At 32.7% G+C, this 23,618-nt stretch overlaps 1 protein-coding gene across 4 annotated transcripts in view; it reads left to right on the top strand.

The window, feature by feature from the left end:
* LOC116352303 overlaps positions 1-20,110 on the top strand; it is a 35,816-nt gene extending 15,706 nt beyond the window's left edge. Inside the window, exons 2-10 of one of the 4 annotated variants that reach the window (XM_031784790.1) lie at positions 1,942-4,982; positions 5,683-5,798; positions 12,290-12,511; positions 16,652-16,763; positions 18,817-19,085; positions 19,232-19,370; positions 19,445-19,524; positions 19,600-19,674; positions 19,750-20,110. In XM_031784790.1, coding sequence (XP_031640650.1) covers positions 3,448-4,982; positions 5,683-5,798; positions 12,290-12,511; positions 16,652-16,763; positions 18,817-19,085; positions 19,232-19,370; positions 19,445-19,524; positions 19,600-19,674; positions 19,750-19,859 — 2,658 coding nt within the window. In that variant the 5' untranslated portion in view covers positions 1,942-3,447 and the 3' untranslated portion in view covers positions 19,860-20,110. The remainder of the gene's footprint in view (positions 1-1,941; positions 4,983-5,682; positions 5,799-12,289; positions 12,512-16,651; positions 16,764-18,816; positions 19,086-19,231; positions 19,371-19,444; positions 19,525-19,599; positions 19,675-19,749) is intronic. The other 3 variants (XM_031784791.1, XM_031784792.1, XM_031784793.1) reach the window with 3 other exon arrangements.
* Positions 20,111-23,618: the final 3,508 nt, after the last annotated feature.

Raw genomic sequence — 23,618 nt, forward strand, 5'->3', positions numbered from 1 at the left:
GACCGAATGAAGCTGACGAAGAATATTCTCGGCAATTGAAAAAAATGTGATTGAGATAAATGTTAATTGGGAGAAGAAGAAAAAAAATTAAGCCGGACATGATTTAGCATTTATCGGCTTCTTTTTATAAAGATTATTGCAAATGAATTGATTGCGTTGTATTTATTATTTGTAGAGCAGCAAATCATAAATGTGGTGATGAGTGGGAGAACTCTCGCATTTTGCGATGCACAATTTTCGCCTCAAATGTACATTGAACAAGTCTTCCTATGTGACGACGTGCATTTCGTACGTTTTGAAAGTGAAAATTAAATATATACTCAACATCGTCGTCGTCTTCGTCTTCGCCGCCATCATCATCATTATAGTCTTTGATTATCGTCAATTTAGCTTTTTCTTAGCTCTTTGATTTTATGATGTGCACATGTATGTGTACGCGTTCGACATCCGATGAAAAAAAAACTCTCAATGGTTCTGTCTATTGATCATTTATTAATTTCAATTATCATTATCGATGTTCGGCAAAGATGAAGTGAGCGTGCGAGTCTGGTAGATTTGCGCACGATTCAATTTTTCAAACTTAAAATGCACGAATGTCTTTGACCAAGACGGCCTCAAAGGATCAAAGAAGAGATGAATCAAGTGTTTTTGTTGGTCTTTTTTTTGTTTTCATTGGAAAATGTAAGCAACCAGATAAACCAGTTGTAAAAAAAACAACAACAACTATTAATATACATTGTTTTGATTGAGCAAGTCTGATTGCTCGCAAATACCGCAAGCAAATCAATTTTCAGTAAATGAAACACACATTGTGTTCCGACGTGAAAAGGATTTGGAGGCAAAGAGAGAAAACGTCAGTGATAGAGATAGAAAAGAGAGGGAGAGAGAGATAGAAGACCCACCAATTTCATCTTATCAAATTCCAAACGACTCGCATCGATCAACTGTTGGCGAAGTTAATGTATATTGACATTGGCCAAGTGTGCGTGTGTGTGTGTGTACATGTACAAGCGAACAAGCTCTCGTTCCGCTGAAATTGTTTTGCAATTGCACATTCCATTCGAAAGATTTATGCTCATTTCTTCATTTTACTTGTCAATATTTTTGCTACATATAACGACAACACACATATAAATGGCGCGTAATAAGTTAAGAGCGCGCTAGCGACTTCGATTGCTTATTTAACATGGTCTAAAAGAAAATCAGTCTATGTAAACTATTTGTAGTTTGGTTACTTTGTCTTTTGTGTGTTTTTTTAATCTGTGTTTCTTTTTTTTTTGTCTTTCTTTCTTTCTTTATTCACGGTGCGCATATGAATGTACCACCGATCGATAAAGTCGTTTTGAAAGAAAAGTGAAATTTATCTATAAATATCGCGATTGAATGTCGATATACATATAGTCGCGCATATAGTGTGTATATCGTTCTTCTTCTCAATGATGTGTGCAATGTGCACACTGAATATGTGCTGTGGCGGCAATAACATTGAAATGTGCCAGAGAATGAATCTGATTTACTGATTTCGGAAAAAGCTATTTGGAGTCCTTTTGATGACATTCTATGTCAATCTATTTATTTGAAAAGTGTCCCCTGACTAAGGCTTTGATTTGTGTAAATTCGCACTTGGAGTGTACGTTTTTAATATTCATTCAGATTTATGCATTACACCTTATTGGTTCGATGGACTAATTTCGAGATATGGACAAAATTCAAAAAAAAAAAACAAAATTTCACATGACTTTTATTGGTAGCCGAAAAAGAGCAACTATCCTGTTCGAAGTGGCAAAACATGACAAAAATTTATTTTATTAACCGAAACAAACACAATTTGACGAAATACCAAAGATTTTTTTTCTTCTCAACACCATTACCTGTTGATCCGCACTAATAATATAATTTAATTTGATTTTTCTTCTCTTTTCTTTTCGATTTCATATGCAGAGCGAAACAACACAAAAAACATAATCTTTCAGTCCAAACCGAATAGTGAGTTAACGTCATAGAGAAGGTGATCGAGCGCAAGTGAAAGAGATCATTGAAAAACTTGCGGAAGAGAAAGAGAGAGAGAAAATAGTTTTTGTCGCTTCGATTGTGGACTCTTGTACATACATATAGACGTTTGGTGCTATACACAAATCGCTAAGTGGAACCAACGAAAAATAAAACAACAACAACAACAAAAGAAACAACGACTGCACACATCCAACACGAGAGAGAGAAAAACCTTAAACCATCGAACGAACCAACCGACACGAAATATATTGGTTTTGCACTTACAGCAAAACACATCGATCCACCAGTTTGCTTAAGCAGTCCGTTTCATTCAATTCGTATCTTCTGCACTTTGGTGACTCTTGTTAGTTGTGTGTGTGTTTACTGTGTGATCGTGAACGAATGCGCGCGCGTATTCGGGCTCTTTCGCATATTCGATTTTGATTCAGTGTGTGCTCTGCTATCCGTACGTGTTTCATCCACTTCGTGTGTCTTGTTTTGTATATCGAATACATGAACTCAAAAGAAAAATATATACAATAACAACAACAACAACAACAACAACAAAGAAAAAAAAATTATATTTCAAGTGTAAACACCAGAAAAAAAGTGAAACTCTATGATTTCGAATACAAACGTTAAACAAGATTAAAAGTGAAATTTTCGTTAAAGTCTTTCTTAGTTCGTTGGTTTGTCTTTGACAGTGGTTCTGGTTCGCTGTCACCGCTTGAACTTGCTTTATGGTTTCATTTAACCCATAAGTCTATCTAGATAGTGTGTGTGTGTATGTATGTAATTTTCATCTCTTTCTCGTTGCCGCCGTTTTGCAACGAAAATAATAACAACAGCCACAAAAATATTTTAAATGATCCTTCGACAAATTGCCATTGTTTGACATTTTAAGCGCACAACTTGATCGACACTTACAATTTTTGAAGGTTCATCGTTAAAAGCTCATCAATTCTTAATTGAAAAAGAAAATAAAATGTACTAACACTTCCGTGATTGGATTTGTGTAAACCATTCGTCTTATTGATTGGCAATACTTAAAAGTTCAGCAGTAAAGCTTGTCTGCATCGCACACGGTTCATCATCAATTATAATCGGTTTTATAATCAACATCAGTGTAGTCAAAAGTGCATATAATCAGCTGTAGTTTACTAACAGTGCCTGTTGCGTGTGCGTGAATGCGTGTGGATGCGTTTAAATTTTGCGCGTTCATCATTATAAATCGTCCACTAAATAAACAGATAGCCACCAAAACGGAGAAATAATGCCCAATAATCGATTACGACGGTAAATTGGGTGTCTATAAATGCGTGCGTTGATGGTACATCGAACACACATTGTGCTAAATTGTTGTTGTGGAAATCAGAGTTTACTCGCGTATGCGCAACATCATCATCTATTTATTTTCGAAGAAAAGCGAACCGGATATTTTTTTCGCATAGAATCATGTTAGGTCCCAATAAATGGAGACTTTTAACAATTGTAGCTGGTATTCTATTAGCGCATGCCATTGATTCACCAAATCGAACAGCTCGACGAATAAATGAGCCAACCAGTCAACAACAACAACAACAACCGCGCACATTTGCCTCATTTTCAACATCATCATCATCACTGCTATCACCATCAAATGAACCAGTTGCAGCAGCTGCATCATCATCATCATCGCCAACATCCACACACTTAGGTTTAACAATAGAAACAGTTGCACCAACACGGAATAATTTAAATAGTTATAGAAATAGTTATAGTGAACGACGCTTAGCTAGAAATTTGTATACACCATATAAACGGTTTTCAAATATCGACAATGTTCGATTTATGGAACGCCGTCAAACGACTGGCTATCGAAGTAATATCCTTGATCGTCACACAACATTTGGTGCATTTCGATATGCATCGCCCGTTATCAATGGTCACGGTGACATCGGTGTTGGTGTAAATACAGCGAGACGACGATCGGACGTTGTTGATGCGTCTGCATTTGATTATGCAAATACAACGCTATCAAATCCATTGGATGATGATAGCATTGTTACAACAATAAAACCAACCACATTACAAGCGATAAAACGTCGTAAATACAAGTACATTCCATTGATTACAAATGGCATTAAAGGTGTGAATAAAAAATTAGATTTTGATTTTGAGTCGACCACATTGCCAGAGCTTGAAATTCGATCACGAACGGATTTGAATTTTTATGCCGACGATGGACCCGAATCAAAAAAACCAACCAACGATAAACCAGATAATGAACCATTGGCCGAAGGTTCTGAAACATTGCCACAAGCATTGGCATTAAAATCGACATTTCAACGATCGCATATTTCGAATAAAGTTGCATTTCCAGAGCCAACATTCGAAACGCCCGCATCGACAACGATAACACAAACATCAGATCTTCAGGGTCGTCGATCGGGTTTAACGTTTACACAACAAACACCAAAATTTGATCCACCATTCGTACCACAGTCGTATCAGGAAGATGATCCAAATCATCCAAACTTTCAAGTTCCGTACAGTGAAGAACTATCACCACCCGAACCAACCGAAATTCGTACAGCACGCGGTGTTCACTATGATAATTATGCACATCGTTCAGCGTCAGTGGTTCAATTTCCGGGTCCAAGTACAAATCATAATGGTAAACCATTCCGAGATGATGTCACTAAATTTGGCGATGTTAACGGACCAATTACATCGTTGCAACAACGACAATTCAACGATTACTATGATGGTCTTCGAACTTATGAGAATATATACTATTCAGATGACTATCGTCGACCACGTCAATATCCAAATCGTTCGCCATACTATGATTTTAATGGCGAATATTCAGGGCAACCATTACGATCACGTCTCATTGTACCATACAAATCATCACGAACACCACGCGTCATTTTTCCCACCAACGATAACCTTCCCACTGGACTATACGCTGGCGAAAATTACAGTAATAATGATAACGTTGTTTTTAGGTAAGCTCATATGATTATTTAAACCATGCGAATCACAAGCATTTTGAATTCGCGGCACTTTTCTGAAGAATTCTAATCAAGAATAAAAACCGTATTTTACTTTTGATATAACTTATGTGTGATTATGGCTATATCGCCAAATTGAAAACAATGAACACATTTTGACCTGAATTGGATTAAAAATCCAATTGTGTTACCCGTTGTGGGCGAAATTTCTCAATATCGATAAAAATGATAGTGGTGCAGCTTCAGTGCGTGCCGAACGATGCCGAAATTCCATTCCGAAATATTCACAATGAGAATTATTTTTTTTTTATTATGCAGTCATTTTTTTTCTCTCCTCAAATAAAGCGTTATGGTAAAAAAATGGTTTGGTAGTATTAATGTTGACCATAATCCATCCATCTTAAATTCGTTATTATATTATTATTGTTTGCCACTTAAGCAAACTTTCCATTTTGCCAAAAAAAAAAAAAATAATAATTGTACAAATGGCTGCATGCATAGTAATTAAAAAAAAAAGCACACCGCAAAAGAAAAAAAAACAGAAATACGTTAAACTATATATTAAATTGTATGCAAAGTGGCAGAGCAAATGCGCCGCGACAAACCAAACGAACCGTTGTAAAAAAACACACACATATATATCGTCTGATTCATTAACTTTTTTTGTACTTTCATTCCATTCGCGATGTTGCAGAGATCAAAATTTTGGATTAAATGAGCTGGCCGCAATCCAGGATGTTCGTAACGAATACAATTTACAGGACATAACTGACGAGCCACCATCATCATCAGCAACAACAAACGATCGCGGTAAGTGTATCCATTCATAATATTTTAGAATTTCTTCCGCCCTTAAACTACTCACACACTCAGTTTTAATCAATGTTCTCAGCCAGATGAAGCATCTAAAAATTAAAAAAAAATAAATAAATTGCCTTACCCTCGAAATAATTTACGACCAATAGGGTCGGACAAAAGTGTATGGAATTTGTAGACGCTTTTAAAATAAACAACATTTTTTCGGACTAATTGTAAGTGGATGTCAAAATCTTACCAACTCGAATCGGACATTTTTTTTTTTGGACTAGTTAACCCGAGACTACTGAATAACAAAAAAGAAACAAATTCCAATACAATCAATATCTGACTTTCTATACATATTTCTTTTTTTGTATATTATACGTTGAGTTTGTGTGTATAGTATACATATTGTGCGTATTTGAAATAGAGATACAAAGGGAAAACTATTCAGAAGAAACCACCTGAACGTATATAGATTCACTTATGCGCACATACATATAATTTGCAAGTCATTTTAGTCTATTTGAACCAATTCGGAACATAACATGTATACATTTCCTATAATTTCATATGTTGAATGAACTCAGGCACATTCAATAATAAATTCTGTATAGATTATATAATTAGAATCGTAGATGTTCATTTTGTGTTTGTTTTTAGTTTACATTTCCAATAATTCATTAAAATATCGTTTGTAAATGTTGTTGTTGTTGGTTTTTATGTACATCTCAAAATCACAGGGAATCAATTGCTCGAATCGCATAAAATGAACACATACATTTCATTCTGGATAAATGTGTGTGTTTCGTTTTGTTTGTATAAATTGTATTGTAGGTGCAATATAAATAATATAATGGTTTTTTTCTCTTTATTTTTTGTTGTTGTTTTTAACATTTATTCTCTCCTTGATCGTGCCATTAGTCCCAATCGATCGGCCAGTTGGTTGTAATCTTTATAATCAAAATGCAAACCATTAAAGTCAACACTTATACCGGTGTGATTTATTACAAAGCGCCCATAAAAAACTATAAACATAAATGTATGCATATGTTCAATAAAATATGACGAGAGTGAAAAAAAAGTAATAATAATAATGAATCATGCAAGTTTGGCCTCTATAGTGTAAAGAAAAAAATTTCACCATCAAATCATCACTTGGCGTTGGCGACTGTTGGCATGGATGCGATGTATAATCTATGTTATACATATTGAAATGTGGGCTTTATTTCTCTCGGTAAAAAGAAAAGTGAAGAGATCGTGTCGGTGATTTTGTAAAATGCGTTAAATTGTGCACGCTTAATTAACGAAATATTTTTTTCGTTTGGTGTATATGTTCCCCTTCGTTCCGAATGAAAGAAATAAACAACGAAATATCGCGACATTTACAAGCGATCAAACAAACCATCTATTCATATAAGAAAGTTACAAAAGGCCTTTTTTCCTCTCTGCATTTTATGGTCTCTGAACTTAAACTAATTTTTATATATACATGCCATTTTCAAGTCTGTTTAAATTTATCTTTTTCTAAATTGGTTTTTCTCTCTGACTCTTTTGATTTTGGGTTAATTTCATGTGTTTTTCTGCATAAAAATTCAAGACGTTCGGCATAATGCAAACGCTCCAAATAATTTCACATTTCTTACATACTTCTGCATATATTCAAGACTCAGTAGCAGTTCAATGCTTCGTGACGATCACAACGTTATATCTACGGAACTTCTAAGAAATGTTCATTACAAATCAAAATATTTTCTGAAATTCGCATTAAAAAGATTTAAAGAAAAGATTCGATATACAAAACACACACGAGAGAGAGAGAAAGAGATAACATGCATCTTTTGTTGCGCATAATTCTTTCGTTTATTGTATTATAACCACATCATAGTAAGCATATGCTTATTAGTGGCATATATTTCGTATGGTTTTTGATTTTTGTATTTTTCTTTGTACATAGTGTGTATATGTTGTTGTTGATGATGTTTTTTGTTGTTGTATTATATGATATAAATAAATTAGCATGAATAATTTGTCCGATTTGTGTATTATATTTCGTTGATGAAATTGGTATCTGTGTTTAATAGGCTAATGTACAGCCAGTGCTCATACACACACATAGGACACGGCCGCCGCCGTCTCCGCCGTATACAACTGCATAAATTTGCAAAATTATGACGTAAAGAAATTAACAAAACGCATAGTCGAAATGAAAGAAAAAAGCACGCACACACACTAAAAACATCATGAACCAACCAGTATCCAGTAATAGCGAAATGAAATGAAAAAATAAAATCATACAAAAAGCACTTTCTCCTGGAAACGCATCTCTTTCTCCACTTATATGATATAATTTGCTGCTCATCGATTTAACACATATCCACTGCGCAAACGGTGAACATTCATAACATAATACAGAGCGTGCATTCAATGCGGAAAAACAACATTCCCTTTGCTGAAAAACTGAACAACAACAGAAAAAAAAACCTGCTGAAGAAGAGCAAAATTGAACAAAAAGCACTCTTCACAACAAAACATGCAACAAATAATGGGACGTCTGTTCAAAGAAAAAAAAAAAAAGAGAAAAAAACATTATCGGAAGCATATGGACGAATTTTAAAGAATTGAATTATTGCATTGTTATTTGTGAATGCCCCTGATTTGCGAACATTTATATTAATCAATTTTGATCAATACAATCTTCACTTTCGATGAGAGAGTTTTATTGGTACAATTTGTAAAATTACCATTGATTTCCTTTTTTTTTTTTTGGTTAAATTCAATTCAAATTCAATTCCCATTTTGTGAATGGATGATAAGAATAAAAAAAATCTACGGAAATTATGGTCAAACGATAATTGTTGTTGAAAAAATGCGATTTATAAAATATGAAATGATTGAAATATAATGACCGACTGCTCTTAGATTAATGATCAATCGAAACAAAAATTGACGTTTTTAAGCAATTTCACCCTTTTTTGTGTCTCGATCATCGTTACAGTCATCTTATTTCTCTGCCAAACTCCTATTTTTTTTTTTGTCGTAGCGCTACCACACACTCATCTTCCGCTTAACTAAAGTTTCAAATCATAATATGAAAGTCGATTCGGTCTTTGATCTGGTCTTCATTTACCTCTTTTTCGCGAGACTTTTTTGTGTTTTTTTTTTCGTTTTTTTTTTCATGATTAAAATAAATTTGAAATGTTTACCAATATCAGACGTTTACTATCGTATCTGCATTGCATATTATCATTATTGTTGTTGGTGGTGCTGCTGCTACGAACGTGCATCAGGTTTTTCGAATGTATAATTTATATGTGTTATTATTTTTTCTAAACAAAATACCTGCATTTCAACTACTTTAGATTTTATTGCCGGTTTCGAATTGATAACTGCAATCGACGGTGTATGTGCAGTGGCCGCAACAGCAGTCGCCATTTGTGAAACTGAATTTGTTTTCAATGATCGCAGCATGTACGTGTCTGTCTCTCTGCATTTGTTTTATTTAGTTTTTTTTTTGTGTGCATAAAACATTTATAATTGGACCAATATTGTCATTGACATTTTGGCATAACATGCATCGACTTCGTTGCAATTCATTTCTAAATTTAACATAATATTACCATATTCCAAGTTCAAGTACGACACAAATTATTGGCACAATATTATTGAGAGCATAAAAAGCATAATCGAAATATCAATTAAAATGACCACATGACTGTTTTTTTTTTTTTCAATTTTATTTTGCTTCTCTTTCGTTTTTCTTAATTTTCGTTGAGATATTCACGTAAAATCAAAACTACTTTCTTTCTCGCCTTTTTAATTGCAATTAAATTGCAATGACCTCTGCGCATGCCACATTTCAATGACTATGCATAAAATCAAATGTAAATGGTTCAAAAGCCACATTCTCTTTCAAAACATTAATTGAATTTGAAGAAGTGAGAAAAAAGACATTACTTAAGCCTTGATCATCGCTCATTTTTATACACTGCAAAGTGCCTTTTTACATATTATATATAATTAAATTTGCAACTATGTTACACTGAAACTGTGGAATTACGATTTTTTCTTCTTACAAATCGGCTAACCGGTAGAATTGAACGATAATGACCATTCAACTGATAATAATACATAATTTCGACTGCACTTATGGTGCAGTATAATTTCAATTTGAACATGGTTGTTTCCTATTCAATTTCAATTTCAACAAAGTAAAGATAAAGAAAAAAAATCGAAATTAAAATTGTTATGTCAATCTGGTGTGGTTGAATCAAAACGGTAGCCAATAATCAAAAAGTCTGGCTAACCATAAAATGCAAATGCTCGAAGAAGAGAAGAAAAGATACCTGAGTTGATTTGAAACCAGCGGAAAATGTAATAAACGTTTTTTTTTCTTCTTTCCGAAATGGCACTCTTGAAATCGTGTTGAACAAATCAACGTTGTAATGTGAAAGAAATGGTTTTAATGCGAATGGGGCACGTAAAATTGGACATGAATGTTTAATGCCGAAACAAATTCGGTGTAAGTGCCAATTAAAAATGATCATGAAGTAAAGATGCGAATCGCAGCATCATATATAGACGAAGACAATGACAACAACAAACACCTCAATGCTTTCCATGCACCAGAATTTAAAACGTACACACTTCCACCGCTTGCGCACATTGCTGATTTTCATTATTATTTTTCATTGGCATACGGTATAAAAGTCGTTATGATCGCAATAAAAATGTTTACTATCGCAATGGGTAGAAATAAATCTGATTTCATTTGGTTTATGATATGCCGTGTTGCTGCTCTTTGAAAAAAAGATAAATGTGAAAAAGCAGTCATGCATCATATACGGTGCGCAATAATTTCATGTTTTTCATCTATTTTGAATTGATTTTAGCTCATTCGTTTTGAGCGATTTTTTTTCTTCTCTGGATTATACCACGTTTCAAGGAAGCAAACATGTGCGGTGTGCAACATACACACTAAAGAGATGTGAAGAAAAGTAACAAAAAAAAAATTGGTACGAGCTTTAAATCTTTTTCCTGTTTGGAACTAAATTTAATATGTAAACACTAGAGTGAGAACGAAAATGAAAAGTGAAGGCGGACACCAGTATGCTTGCAAAATGCAATTATCAAACTAAATTTTGGGTTGAAGCTTAGCAATGAAAGAAAATAAGTTTGTGACCGATGTCCATTTAGGTGTTTACCACGCCCACCCTTTTTCTATCGCCAAAAACACACACACACACACGCAAATCTTTCCAAATGGCTGCGTTTTCTTCACTAAATATTTGCGATTGCAGACTTTCACCGATATTCATTCCAAAAACAGACCACAGAGTACACAACAACATACATGTTGCCAAATAAAAATATTTGCATGCAAAAACAATTATTAATCGACTTTTCTCTTTTTTGACACACAAAATCGAACCACTTCTTCTATGAGAATCGACCATGTACGCATTTATTGTATTCGTCGGGCCAATGACTCTGCATTGTTGAGTATGTGCCGGAAATAAAACCAATCAACACAATTGACATTGGCTAACTATGGAGAAGCATCTTATTTTAACCGACCGCAAAAACCTCCCACACAAACTCACCAAAGTAGTTCATCGATTGTTGTTATACTCTCATTTGCATTTGGTAAATTAACAAAGCTATTAACTGCCATAATTGAGATAGAGCGGAATGAAAGAGAGAAAAAATATATATATGAAGACAAATTGAAAGTTGTTACCTTTCATAGCGGTTAAAAATCATCGAACTAATTGAGAGTCAAATGTCACGGACGGACACACACACACATTTATCCAGATTTGTTGAGATGGCTAATGCAAGTTTATTTTAGTATATTTTATGCGATATCGAAAGTACCAACAACACACATATATTCGAGCAATTTTCATAACAGAGCAAATCTCTTCATCAAATCTACGATGCCAAAATGAATGGACTGACGATAATCAACGAATTGAAGAGAGAACAAAAACAGACACGACGGTTTCATTTATCATATAACAATTTGTCAAATTTGGCAAATTGGTTTTTTTTTCTCGCTTAATTTCACATTTGGATTGTGTGCGATTTCGAATTTAAAATCGCGATGCGCTGCAATATTGAAAGTAAGGCAATGCAAATTGTGAAAAGATCCAATTGCCTAAGAATGTTTTATTGATTTTTTTTTTTTATTTCTTCAAAGAAATAAGTCAGCCACAGATCATTCGGAAATGTTAAATTAATGTGGTGATTAATTTTCTCTTTACAATTCTTTTTTTAAACGATTAACGCGCGTGTGTCCTCTATTCCGCACCACTCGAATGTCATTCTTTAGACAATTATAATTGAAATGATATAAATGCTCCCAAAAACCTGAGAACAATTTTTTTTTTAATTTAAAACACACAAACACACAACTTCTTCATCATTAAATTCAAATAAAACAAAACAAACCAAAAAATCTACAAAATACGAATGTAAACAAACACAAAACAATAAAATAGGAGATGCTGTAAATCGTGAATTGCAATGCCAACACGAAGGCGGGTCGTGTGAGTTTTTTCTAACGTGTTGGATGACAAATGGATTGTTGCAAGGTACATGTGGCGGTGTTTTACGCGGTTGCTGCCATCGCATTGCCAAATCGGCAAATTCCGGTGCAAACGATATCATTGATCTCACAGATCTTCCAAATAAAGATTATGGACCGGTCACTAATGATCCTAGTGAGTGAAACGAGATTCGTTTTCCTACATATAACTAGATATACTTTTTTTATTCTTAAAAATTTAACCAATTTTTTTTTTCGTTTCGAATATATTTAGACATATATGCAATAATTTTTTATTTTTCTATTTTATAATTTTGTTTCTGGTTGTGTTTGTTTGTTTTTTTTCTCTCTCTCTTCTTTCTTTAAAAGTTTCTTATAAATCGATTTTTGCTTTGCTTTTACAAATCCAACAAAAAAAAACACAACACTTTCTACTATTTTGTCGAATTTAATCTGTTTCCTTTAATTTCATTTCAATTCAATATTTGCGTTTTATTTTTTGTTAACTTCAGATTTTATTTGTTTTTATTGCTCTCTTTTTTTCTCTCTATTGTTTTTATTGTGTGTCGGTGGCTGTGCTTGGCGTTTATTTATATTATTTTTTCCACTTTACAATATTGGTATTCCGGTCAAATGGAAATGGAACTAAGCGAGGAGTGTGTGTGTGTGTGTGTGAGAGAGAAAGATAAGGAATTCGAGAGAAAAAAATCGAACGTTAGACGAATCTAATGGGCAACGTATATAGTATAATAAGATACGTTTGAAATGCCTGCGTCCGAAACGAAACAGAAATCTCAAGTGTCCGACAATGAAAACTTTTCAAAATGATTATTGACTGATCGCGTAATGTATAAATGGAAAAAAATATAACCAAATCGATAGAAACTTGAATATGCACCGATAGATTCGATTAACATTCGGTAGACTTCAGGGTTAATGGAAAAGCACGATCGAGATTAATTTTTGTTGTTGTTGTTAAATTGTGGTTTACATGAAATGAACTTTGCATGAATGTTATCTGGTGTTTTGGTTTCGGGGATTTTTTTATTTTCCTCATACAAAAAATAACACTTAAACAAGCGAAAGCACCGATTTAATTTAAGCTTTTTTTGCACAAACACGACAAAGGAAAAAACAAAGTTGAAAATAACAGCAATTTGGTCAGATGTTATGGTTTTAATCAATTTTTTTTTACATTGGCACACACGATTTTGGGTCGCTTTTGCAATTAATTGATTTATCCGGGGGAGAATTATAAAAACAAAAAAAAATTCGTTCCCTAGTTTCGTTCATTGTTCTTAATTTTGTGCATTCGTCCGATTGTTATAAATGATTTTCCGGTGTGATGCTCCAAATTGATATCGTGCACACAAACATTACATTTCTTGTGTTTGGAATGTGCGCAAATGTTTTGTTTTGTTGTTGTTGTTGCTGAGAATGTGAAAGAGCACACGCAAACGTCTATGATAGTGATATCAATTAGCGCGGTACCACCTTTCCATTGTTCGATGTGAGTGTGCGCGCGCGCCTATTCACGATCATTTGGTTCAATCATTTTGTGAGCAAGTATTGCGTGTGTATTTTCACATTGGAAAAACATCCGTTTAAACTCTTTAAAAGCCGTTTTGTTTGAAAATGCTTGGAATGTTATGTTTCGTACATTGCACTCATCGTCAAATGCATGCTCTTATACACAAGGAAAACCACGCATGTTTTACAAAATGTTTGCAAGTGACTTGTGTGAGAGCCAACAAACGCGTTTTTTTTCTTCTTCTTTGTGTGTTATTGCGTTGCATTTTCGGCCAGTGTTTATGATACAATTTTTTGTTTTAGATTAATTTTTTGCTCTAGTAGGTAAGAAATTGCAAATCTTTAATTTGCAACAAACAAATAAATATATGATGTATTTAACCGTTAATTACGGCCGTCCCGAAAATCAAATGCACTGACACAAGCCGCGGACACGCACTCACGCTTTCGGGCTCAACAATGAAATATAACACCATTCAACAGAGAGCTTCGGTTTTTTTCTCTTCTCAACACCGAGTGCAACATAAGACTGTATGTAAAAGTAAACGAAAAAAAATATACGAATGCCTTACGAGACGCTGTAATGCGGAATTAGCATTTAGTTCAAGTGTGTGCATAATCACCGTTAAAATGCAATCACAAATCAAACACACCCGCATACAAAATAGATTCAAACTCCGCAAATACTCATGTATGCCATGGCGGAACCATAATCTTAATGTGTGAAAATGAGTGTAATTTATTTCTTCTTTTTTTCCCAACGTTTTTCGATGAAACGACATATTTCATACATGAAAATTATTTCTGAAATCCAAGCAATTTCGACAAACGACAACACACAATTTCATATTCAATCAATTTCGTTTACATGTACATTAATAAAAAATGTCGACCACCTTCATTTTTGAGCAAAACCATTTTCACATCAACACACTCCCACCGCGTGGCGCTTCTTTTTCATTCATTGATTTTAAATAGCCAATTAGATTACTGATTGTTTGCATTTGTCAATTTAGTGGTCATGCATTATTTCCGACGCACCGTTCAATTGTGTCAATCACATGTGCTTCTTTACACCAAAAGTAACGCCGTTATTTGTCACAATTCGACACACAAAACACAATAGCCATTTCAACAGGGTGAATATACGGTGCAATAAAATAAATAAAATGGTGAAAATCAGCACTTTGTTTTCAAAGAATTTTTAGAATTCAAACACACTGGTCGTTGAGCACAGCACGGCATTCGCAATCAATTTACACATTCGCAATTGAATTCGCAAATATTTTATTTTATTTTATTTAAAAAAATGCTTACACATTGAAATCTATCAATAACACATTAAATTTTATCTGTACTCGTCGCTGATATTGCTGACGAATGACGCGACGCAAAAAAATGGTGATGGTTTCGTTACTTTTTCTCGAGGCTTTTTGTTTTACTTTAGAAGACGATGTGCATCAGAAAAAGTAGAATTCAACGAATATCCACTAATCTTATAATTTGGAAGATCTGTCTATTTTAAATCTATCGAATCACTTGACTGATATGAATATATTGTGATTAATGACATACCATCTACCCTCAAATTCCCGAATTTGTACTTTTGCACATCAAATCATCCATCACACTTGATTTTACACAACAAAATAGAAAGGATTGTTCGTATTTCATTTGAAGTGTCGATTTTTCACATTATTTTTGACAAAAACACACAATTTAGATTATATTTTGAACAAATAAATATCGATGAAGTGAGATTTAACAATTAATTACACCCTAACGAGTACCATCAGCCTGTTGATTAAAAAAAAATGAAAAAAGTTGTCAACTCAGAAGAAAGCAGCCTTAAAAGAACGCAGAGAAAACTTAACAAAATTATAATATAAAATGTGACACAATGTCATCAAGGCACTAAAAGATGTCTTTTTTTTCTTCAATTGAAGTCCAAGTGAATCGCCATTTGCAGATCATTGATCTTTTCCTTGGCTAGAAACGTTATCGTTTCACTTTTCATCAAAATGTTTCAAAATATCCATGAAACGAAAAATATAAATGTAATTAGCACATTGTCGATAATATATGGTTGAGTTCTTTGATGATTGAATAGCTAAATGTAAATGCCACTTTAAATAAAAACAAAAAAAAATTGAAACACGTGAATTTAATATTTGATTAAATTCAATTTATTTGATAAATTTTTTTCTTCTTTTTGGGAGAATAAATTAAAATGTGACAAATGTATAGACTTTGAACTGAACAAGACAATTTTGGATTAAATTAACAACAAATCTTATTCGAACACAAACCAAAGTTTAAATTGATCGACAGACATTCCATTCAAACAAAAGCATTATTACAAAAAAAACACTCACACACACACACATACTTGAAACTTATTATTAACATTTCGGACGCTCATCTCCAACGAACATGGAAAATTTGAAAAAAAAAAAAAACAATGACCTAAACGAACAAAACGCGCGCACACGAAAACCTCTTACAATCAATTAGATTAAAAATGACAGCAAAATAACAAAAACAAGAGTTTTTATTTCAAATGCAACCAAATTTCCTATTAGCACGTTTAAACTTAACACGGCATGCACTTAAAATATACATTATTTTTTTTTATTATTATTTTCATTATTATCAACTAATTAAAACAAAAACAAAAATCGTTTCCATCAATAATCGATGATTATAAATGAAAAAGAAATCTAATCAATGGCAACAATTTTTTCTCTTTGTATTTAATTGAATTTCGTTGATGACATTTAATTAGGTTGTGGCATATCATTGGCAAAGCAAACAGCACAACGGCGAATTGTTGGCGGCGATGATGCCGGTTTTGGTTCGTTCCCATGGCAAGCTTATATACGCATCGGTTCATCCAGGTACATTTCGATTGAAATCACAATTTTACATTTTTCGATTGATATATTTTCTCAAATCGCCGATTGTAACATAATTCGGATCATATTGGACAAAACGGTTTTGTTCGTTTTGAACAAGAAAAAAAAACATACATTTCATTACATATACAAACTATCATTTATACCATATTGTACATTTTTACATGTAAAAACGATTACCCAACATTTAACACCCAAACATGATAACATTATCAATGAGATTTTTTTGTCATGCACATACACACCAATACATACACACAACCACACCAATTTTACATTACCAGACAGATACAATACAATTTTAAACCAACACACATACAAACTTTATGGTAAACATACCGAGATAAAAAAAACGCATTGAGTAATCGATAGACCACTCTCGATATTTTATATATATATATATACATATTTATTAGAACAGTTTTTGTTTGTTTGTTTGTTTGCAAATGTAGAAAAAGAGAGAGAAATTTCGCATTCACATCGCAATATTATTTCTTTCAAATCATCTTCGGATGTGATTCATTCACAATGCTTTCAGCTAGCCGTAACATATGTATTTATTTTTGGGGTTCATTGGTTCACACATCTGTTCACAGTGCATTTGTTTTAGTTCCAAATGTTACTTCTAAATAAAATCATCTTTTGTTGAACTTTTTTGGTTTGAAACTTTCACATTAGGATTGAGTTAATTGGTTTCACCATCCGTTTTTTTAAATCTAGAAATAGATGTATTAGTTGAGCTTGATGCAACAGTTCATGAGTATAAAAAAATACACGACTCGAAATGGAATCGATTTCACCGATTACGTCGATTCGTTTGCAAGTCGAGTTTATGTGGTAGTTAGTAGTATTTTAGCGTAGAATATCATTGAATTGGGATATCATTTTTTTTTCGAAATGTCATTTATGATTCAAAATCTCATTTATTTTATCCATTAAGAAATTGTATGCCAATTTATTATAACAAAAGATCAAATGCATTCGATTATATTGTAACATTAGCTTTCATTTTATTTTTGGTTTAAACATGAATGTCATCCATCTTCATTAGATTGATTTGGTAATCTATCATCAAATATTCGTTGTTCACCATTTCTGGTCAGTAGAAATGTGTCAAGCTCAGTAGTATTTTAGTCTTTGGAATTTTTTCTTTAATTAAAATTGTATGAATCAAAATTTTATTCAAAAATTTGGATTTTTTCTTGCCAAACCGATTTGTCTTTCTTTAAAAAAAAATGTCTCAATTATATTTTAGTAAGAAAAAGCATTAATTGAACGTTTCGTTTACTTTTGCAGCCAGAGTTAAATAGCCAGACGATTTATCGAACCAAATGAATTATACATTTATTTTCCTTAAATATTTTCACTCATATTCAATTCTTCGCAAATCTTCTGATCACAAACAAAAATGAATTTCCAATGCAATTCAATATTCACAATGATCTCAGTTAAACTATGTGACACCATTTCTAAGTGCAATCATCAACTTATTAGATATAATTGTGGTTTATATCTTCGAATTGAAAACACGAAAAAATCATAATTCTCGAAAAAAGAAACTCAAATACATAAAACAAACACAAATATCAAATATATCCGAATTTTTTTTGTTGCTCTAAAAATTCCCGAATGGGAAACACATAACGAAAATGGGTTCTGAGCAAAGTTTGTAAAAAAAATATGATTCTTTGCTTCCTTAATTTTCTTTGTATTCATACATAACTTCTATATGCAATATACCACGTTTTGCACTTATGCTTTGTTCTCAGCACTCATTTTCGATGATTGGTTTGTATAAAAAAAACGAACATTTTGAAAAAGAAAAAATCAAATTTTAAAATGCATTCAACTCAATTTTATTAGTTAATTATTTCTCATTCATTTTTCACGCTGTCATCAAAAACTAACACGCATCTTCCCATTTCTCTCTCTCTTTTGTGACCTTCGTGTGGATAAAAAAAAAATTGTGTATGGCAATATATAAATATATTGTGGTTTGGTTGTGTTGGTGGTTGTGCGATACAAAAACGCTCAGATCTTTGCTTTCCAGATGTGGGGGTAGTTTGATATCACGACGTCATGTCGTAACGGCTGGTCATTGTGTGGCACGGGCAACGCCGCGTCAAGTGCATGTTACACTTGGTGATTATGTGATTAATTCGGCGGTTGAACCGTTGCCAGCATACACATTCGGCGTACGAAAAATCGACGTGCATCCATACTTTAAATTTACACCACAAGCTGATCGATTTGATGTGTCCGTTTTAACGCTTGAACGACCCGTTCACTTAATGCCACATATTGGTAAGTCATCACGGTGGCTATTGTTTTTTTATTCCTCATTTTCTCTTTCACTGAAGCCTACAACTTCAACATACATACATATTCGGATGGAATTGTGATGTTGGAGCATTTTCATAAACAATTATTTTCTCTTTTTATCTGTGCAGCTCCGATTTGTTTACCAGAGAAAAATGAAGACTTCTTAGGCAAATTTGGATGGGCAGCTGGATGGGGCGCATTGAATCCAGGATCGCGTCTCAGACCAAAAACATTGCAAGCTGTCGATGTACCAGTTATTGAAAATCGGTAAATTCAATTTTTATTCACTAACCCAAACACTTGAATGTGATCTTTTTTTAATTTAAATTAATTTCGAATAGAATTTGTGAAAGATGGCATCGATCGAATGGCATCAATGTTGTTATTTATCCGGAAATGTTATGTGCCGGCTATCGTGGTGGTATGTTAACTGTTCATCATAAATTATCTTTATTATTATGGCTGAGTATAATGGAAAATGTTTGTGTTTATATAGGTGGCAAAGATTCTTGCCAGGGAGATTCGGGTGGACCATTGATGCACGAGAAAAATGGGCGCTGGTACTTAATCGGTAACTATCCAAATCATTTTTAGTGATTCCTTTTGAAAATAAAAATGTATGTTATTTTTTTTTTCTTAAATAAAGGTGTTGTGTCAGCTGGTTATTCGTGCGCATCACGTGGTCAACCTGGAATCTACCATCGAGTACCGTATACAGTGGATTGGATTTCATATGTTAGCAATTTGAACAAATAATCCACATTGCTGAAAATGTTCGAATGAAACAAAATCCAAATGGGCTAAAATCACAAGAAAATTTGCTTTAATCGATCTATGGATATGGATTTTATGACAAAAATTACAACCCATAATACGACAAGCCAATAAAAGAGAATCATCTCTCAATGCAAAAAAATTGATTAAAAATGTCTCTCCGCTTCTAAATTGCTTTTACGCAACTTATTTTTATCGGAATAATTTCTCTAGTTTTCTTTTTAAATTGCTCTCGACTCTATTTTTCGTTTTTTATTATTTTACTTAAATTATTGAAATACCTTTTAGAATTGTTTCAATTTTAATTCTTGTCCTTCGATTCAGTTTAAATTGAACAAAAAAAAAAATATAAAGAATTATATATCTCTTAACATTTAATTTATTAAAAAAAAAAACAAATATAATTTATGAAAAGAAAACAGAGCGTCTTCAGAGATGTTTCACGGTACCAGCTAAGAATATTCCATATAGTGTAGTCTTCTTATTGAACATATTATTCGATTATATTGACTATAATTTTTATTTTTCGAGTGAGAAACACCGAGAGAAACGATGAAATGGTAGATTTTTTTTAAATATAAGAGACTGACAGACCACCTGCAAATTTCGAATCATTGGATTGAACATTGAATGTTAAATACTTCGAATCATTGATTTTTGTTTTCCTATTTTTATAGCCACTGCGGCCATAGGCGTTTTTTCAATTATCATGGCCGCGGCTCAAATACAGGAAACCAATTGTATTCGCTCAATACAAAGGGAATCAATTGAAAACATTTTTCATTAGTTCAGAATCCAAATTGTTCGTTCTCAATACCGATTTGATGCGTTCGAATGTTTGCCAATGATCGAAAAAAAGAATACATTTCTGACAAAAATGACGAGAAAAAAGTGGAATGACGAGAATCTCAATGAAATATTCAAAATTCCCTGTCAAATTCTTCAATTGTTTTCCTCAAATTGAGGAATTTTGACAACACACGAAAACAGTAAAATCGAAAAAAAATATTTCGTTTTTTTAAGTTTTAAACAATTTTCATTACGAGACAAAAAAACAATTGTAGTGCTGTTCTATAAGCAAGTTTTTGAAATTCCATGGATGTGGACAGTGAAATACGTTGAAAATATATAACGAATGTTAATTAATAGTAATTAAGATGATGATGATCCTTTTTTTATTATAAAATATTGATGCCAGCACGAAAAAAAGAGCATAATTTTGATTTAGTGTTTTGTGATGATCAATAAATGTGGATTTATACATTTTAAAAAAACAAACGAAATGATGAAAGCAACGCTAAGCCAACAAAATATGTAAATAACCTTCTTAAGTGAAATATCACATAAATCATTTCGAGAAGATTCGAATTGTGAACATTAAATGGAGTCATATTTGAATGGACCAGTGAATAATTCCAGCTACAATAATAAATTGAGGAAGAAGAGGAAAAAGAAAATAAGTCAAACAGAAATTGTGAGGCATTTTCGTAAATTTGCGCGCATACAAAGCCAACGAATTATTTGTTGACAAATCGAAGCAAACGAATGCAACTAGAGAAATCAAATTTTACAGCAATAACAATTGAAATCATAATAAACAATAGCAAAAATGTGTATTGTAACATATAATTTCGTAATTTGTAATTTGACGGTTTGAGGAAGAGAGCGGAGAGCTTATGCTTAAAATGTATATAATGTTAGTATGGTGAGAACGAGATAGACACGAATTGACTTAATTAAGATTTATAAATGAAATGTGGAATTTTAGCTATTTTATATTATTTAAAATGTGTATGTTTTATTTTAAAATCGGAAAATAATATTATTGAATTGTAATTTTTAATTCTCTAAAACACACAAATAAACGTGAGAAATTGAATTTTAAACAACAACCAAATATGATCAAACTTGATACAATATTTTCAGAAATCACAACTTCTCAGAATCATTAAGTCTTTATTGCAGAGATGGAAGCTGACAATAGATCGAAGGGAATTTTGGAAAATTCTTTTAATTTGCTAGAGTTTTTGTCATCCATTTTGGGGAAAAACTCCTTTCCTGGATTGTAAAGAGAGAACTTCCTTCCCTTTTTTAGTATATTTTATGGGATATTCAAAGTATTTTTGACCTTGCTCACGTTCTACAATTCTGAAAATGCTATTTTTCTACTTTTTAAATCGTGATTGTGATCATGTGTTGATTAATACAATTCAACTTTTAGATCATCTGTCCCAAAATTTGTTGAAAATTTAAGTTGATATTCAGTGGAGGATAACATCGCTTTCAAACAACAGTGGACAAAAATTTTATAAGCGCGGAACAAGAGGCAACAGGTTATATTTTTTGTTTCCATCGGAAAATTCAGCCAAAAATGGCATTTGCTACATTTAATTCTATGCCTGTTCTAATGTAGTATTGAAAGATGAAAAGATTTTCGCTAAATCTTTATGTTCACAGTTTATTCATGTACGAAAAAAAGTCATTTTGAGTGCCCATCTGGATAGTTGTATTTTTTTCTTATTTATTGCTTGTGGTATGCTTATGATTCGTGTGTGGTATATTGGCATGACAATAAATTTTTGCCTTATTTCTGTCATCAATTTACTCGTTTTGCTTGCAAGCAAGATTTGTGTAGAAAGTGAATTCAAGTTGCTTTTTCTTCTCCTACTTCATCATTTTCATCAGTGTAATACAAAATTAACTTCAATTAGAAAGTCATTTGATGTGTGTGTGTGTGTGATCTAAAAGTATAATTTACTATATAGAGTCGATGGATCGATTGATCGTCTATCTCGCTTCTATTTGAACAACCGAGAGAATTTATTGTGCTGTGGCATTTGATGCAGTGTGTCGAATGCGCATTTGCACCAAAAGCCAAATTGAGCTTCTCTTATCCGCTTCAAATTTTCAATATACGAAAAACAATATGCAGCATTTGTGCGATACAATGTCTTGCATGAAAGAAGAAGAAGAAAAAGAAGAAGAAGAAAACAACAACTTGAAATACGACGCGTACAAATCGATGTAATTTTATGTTGATTGTTTCTTTATCGGGGTTGACGTATTGTTATTGCAAGCAAGCAGAAACATCGTTCGTTATTTTGTTTATTTGAAAACTCAATCGATTCCAATACAAGCACATTTGGATTTGAATGCATGTCGACAACGGAGATTAACAAAAGAAAAAATTACAAAGCAACCGTTGATTTATTAATTGGTTATATCGCATTTGTTCGCTCTCTTGGTTTTTCCAGCTCTTGCTTGGTCGACATCAACAGCCGCCATCAATATCAATGCACATTTGCGGTTTTTATTAGATCGTTTAGTTGCATTGATTCCCATTTCTTTTTGTTTTTATTCACGTGAAATGACCGAATGTATATCACTTCCCAATTACAATCTCTGGTCGATCTAATAAAATGCAATAAGACAAGTCGTAAACAAGTGTGAGTATTGCATCTTGCATACATTGAAATTGACCTTGAATGGATTCTTTCGTCTCTGTATTGAAATAGAAAGCGAAAACAAATCGATAGACTTTTATTTATTGATTAAATTTATGTTATTTCCCAATTTTTTATTAAAAACATTAATAAGTTTATAATAATATAGTTTATTCATCGAGTGATGCTGTTCATGCGTCATGATGGATTTTTGTCATCGATTTTTCAAATTTCCTACAGGAAATTTCACCTTATTTTTCGTGCTGTAGTTTTTCGTATCTTTCGTTGAATTTTATTG

This window comes from Contarinia nasturtii, unplaced genomic scaffold, assembly GCF_009176525.2.
Source record: "Contarinia nasturtii isolate CC-2019 unplaced genomic scaffold, AAFC_CNas_1.1 Cnas_scaffold_187, whole genome shotgun sequence".
Taxonomy (NCBI): domain Eukaryota; kingdom Metazoa; phylum Arthropoda; class Insecta; order Diptera; family Cecidomyiidae; genus Contarinia; species Contarinia nasturtii.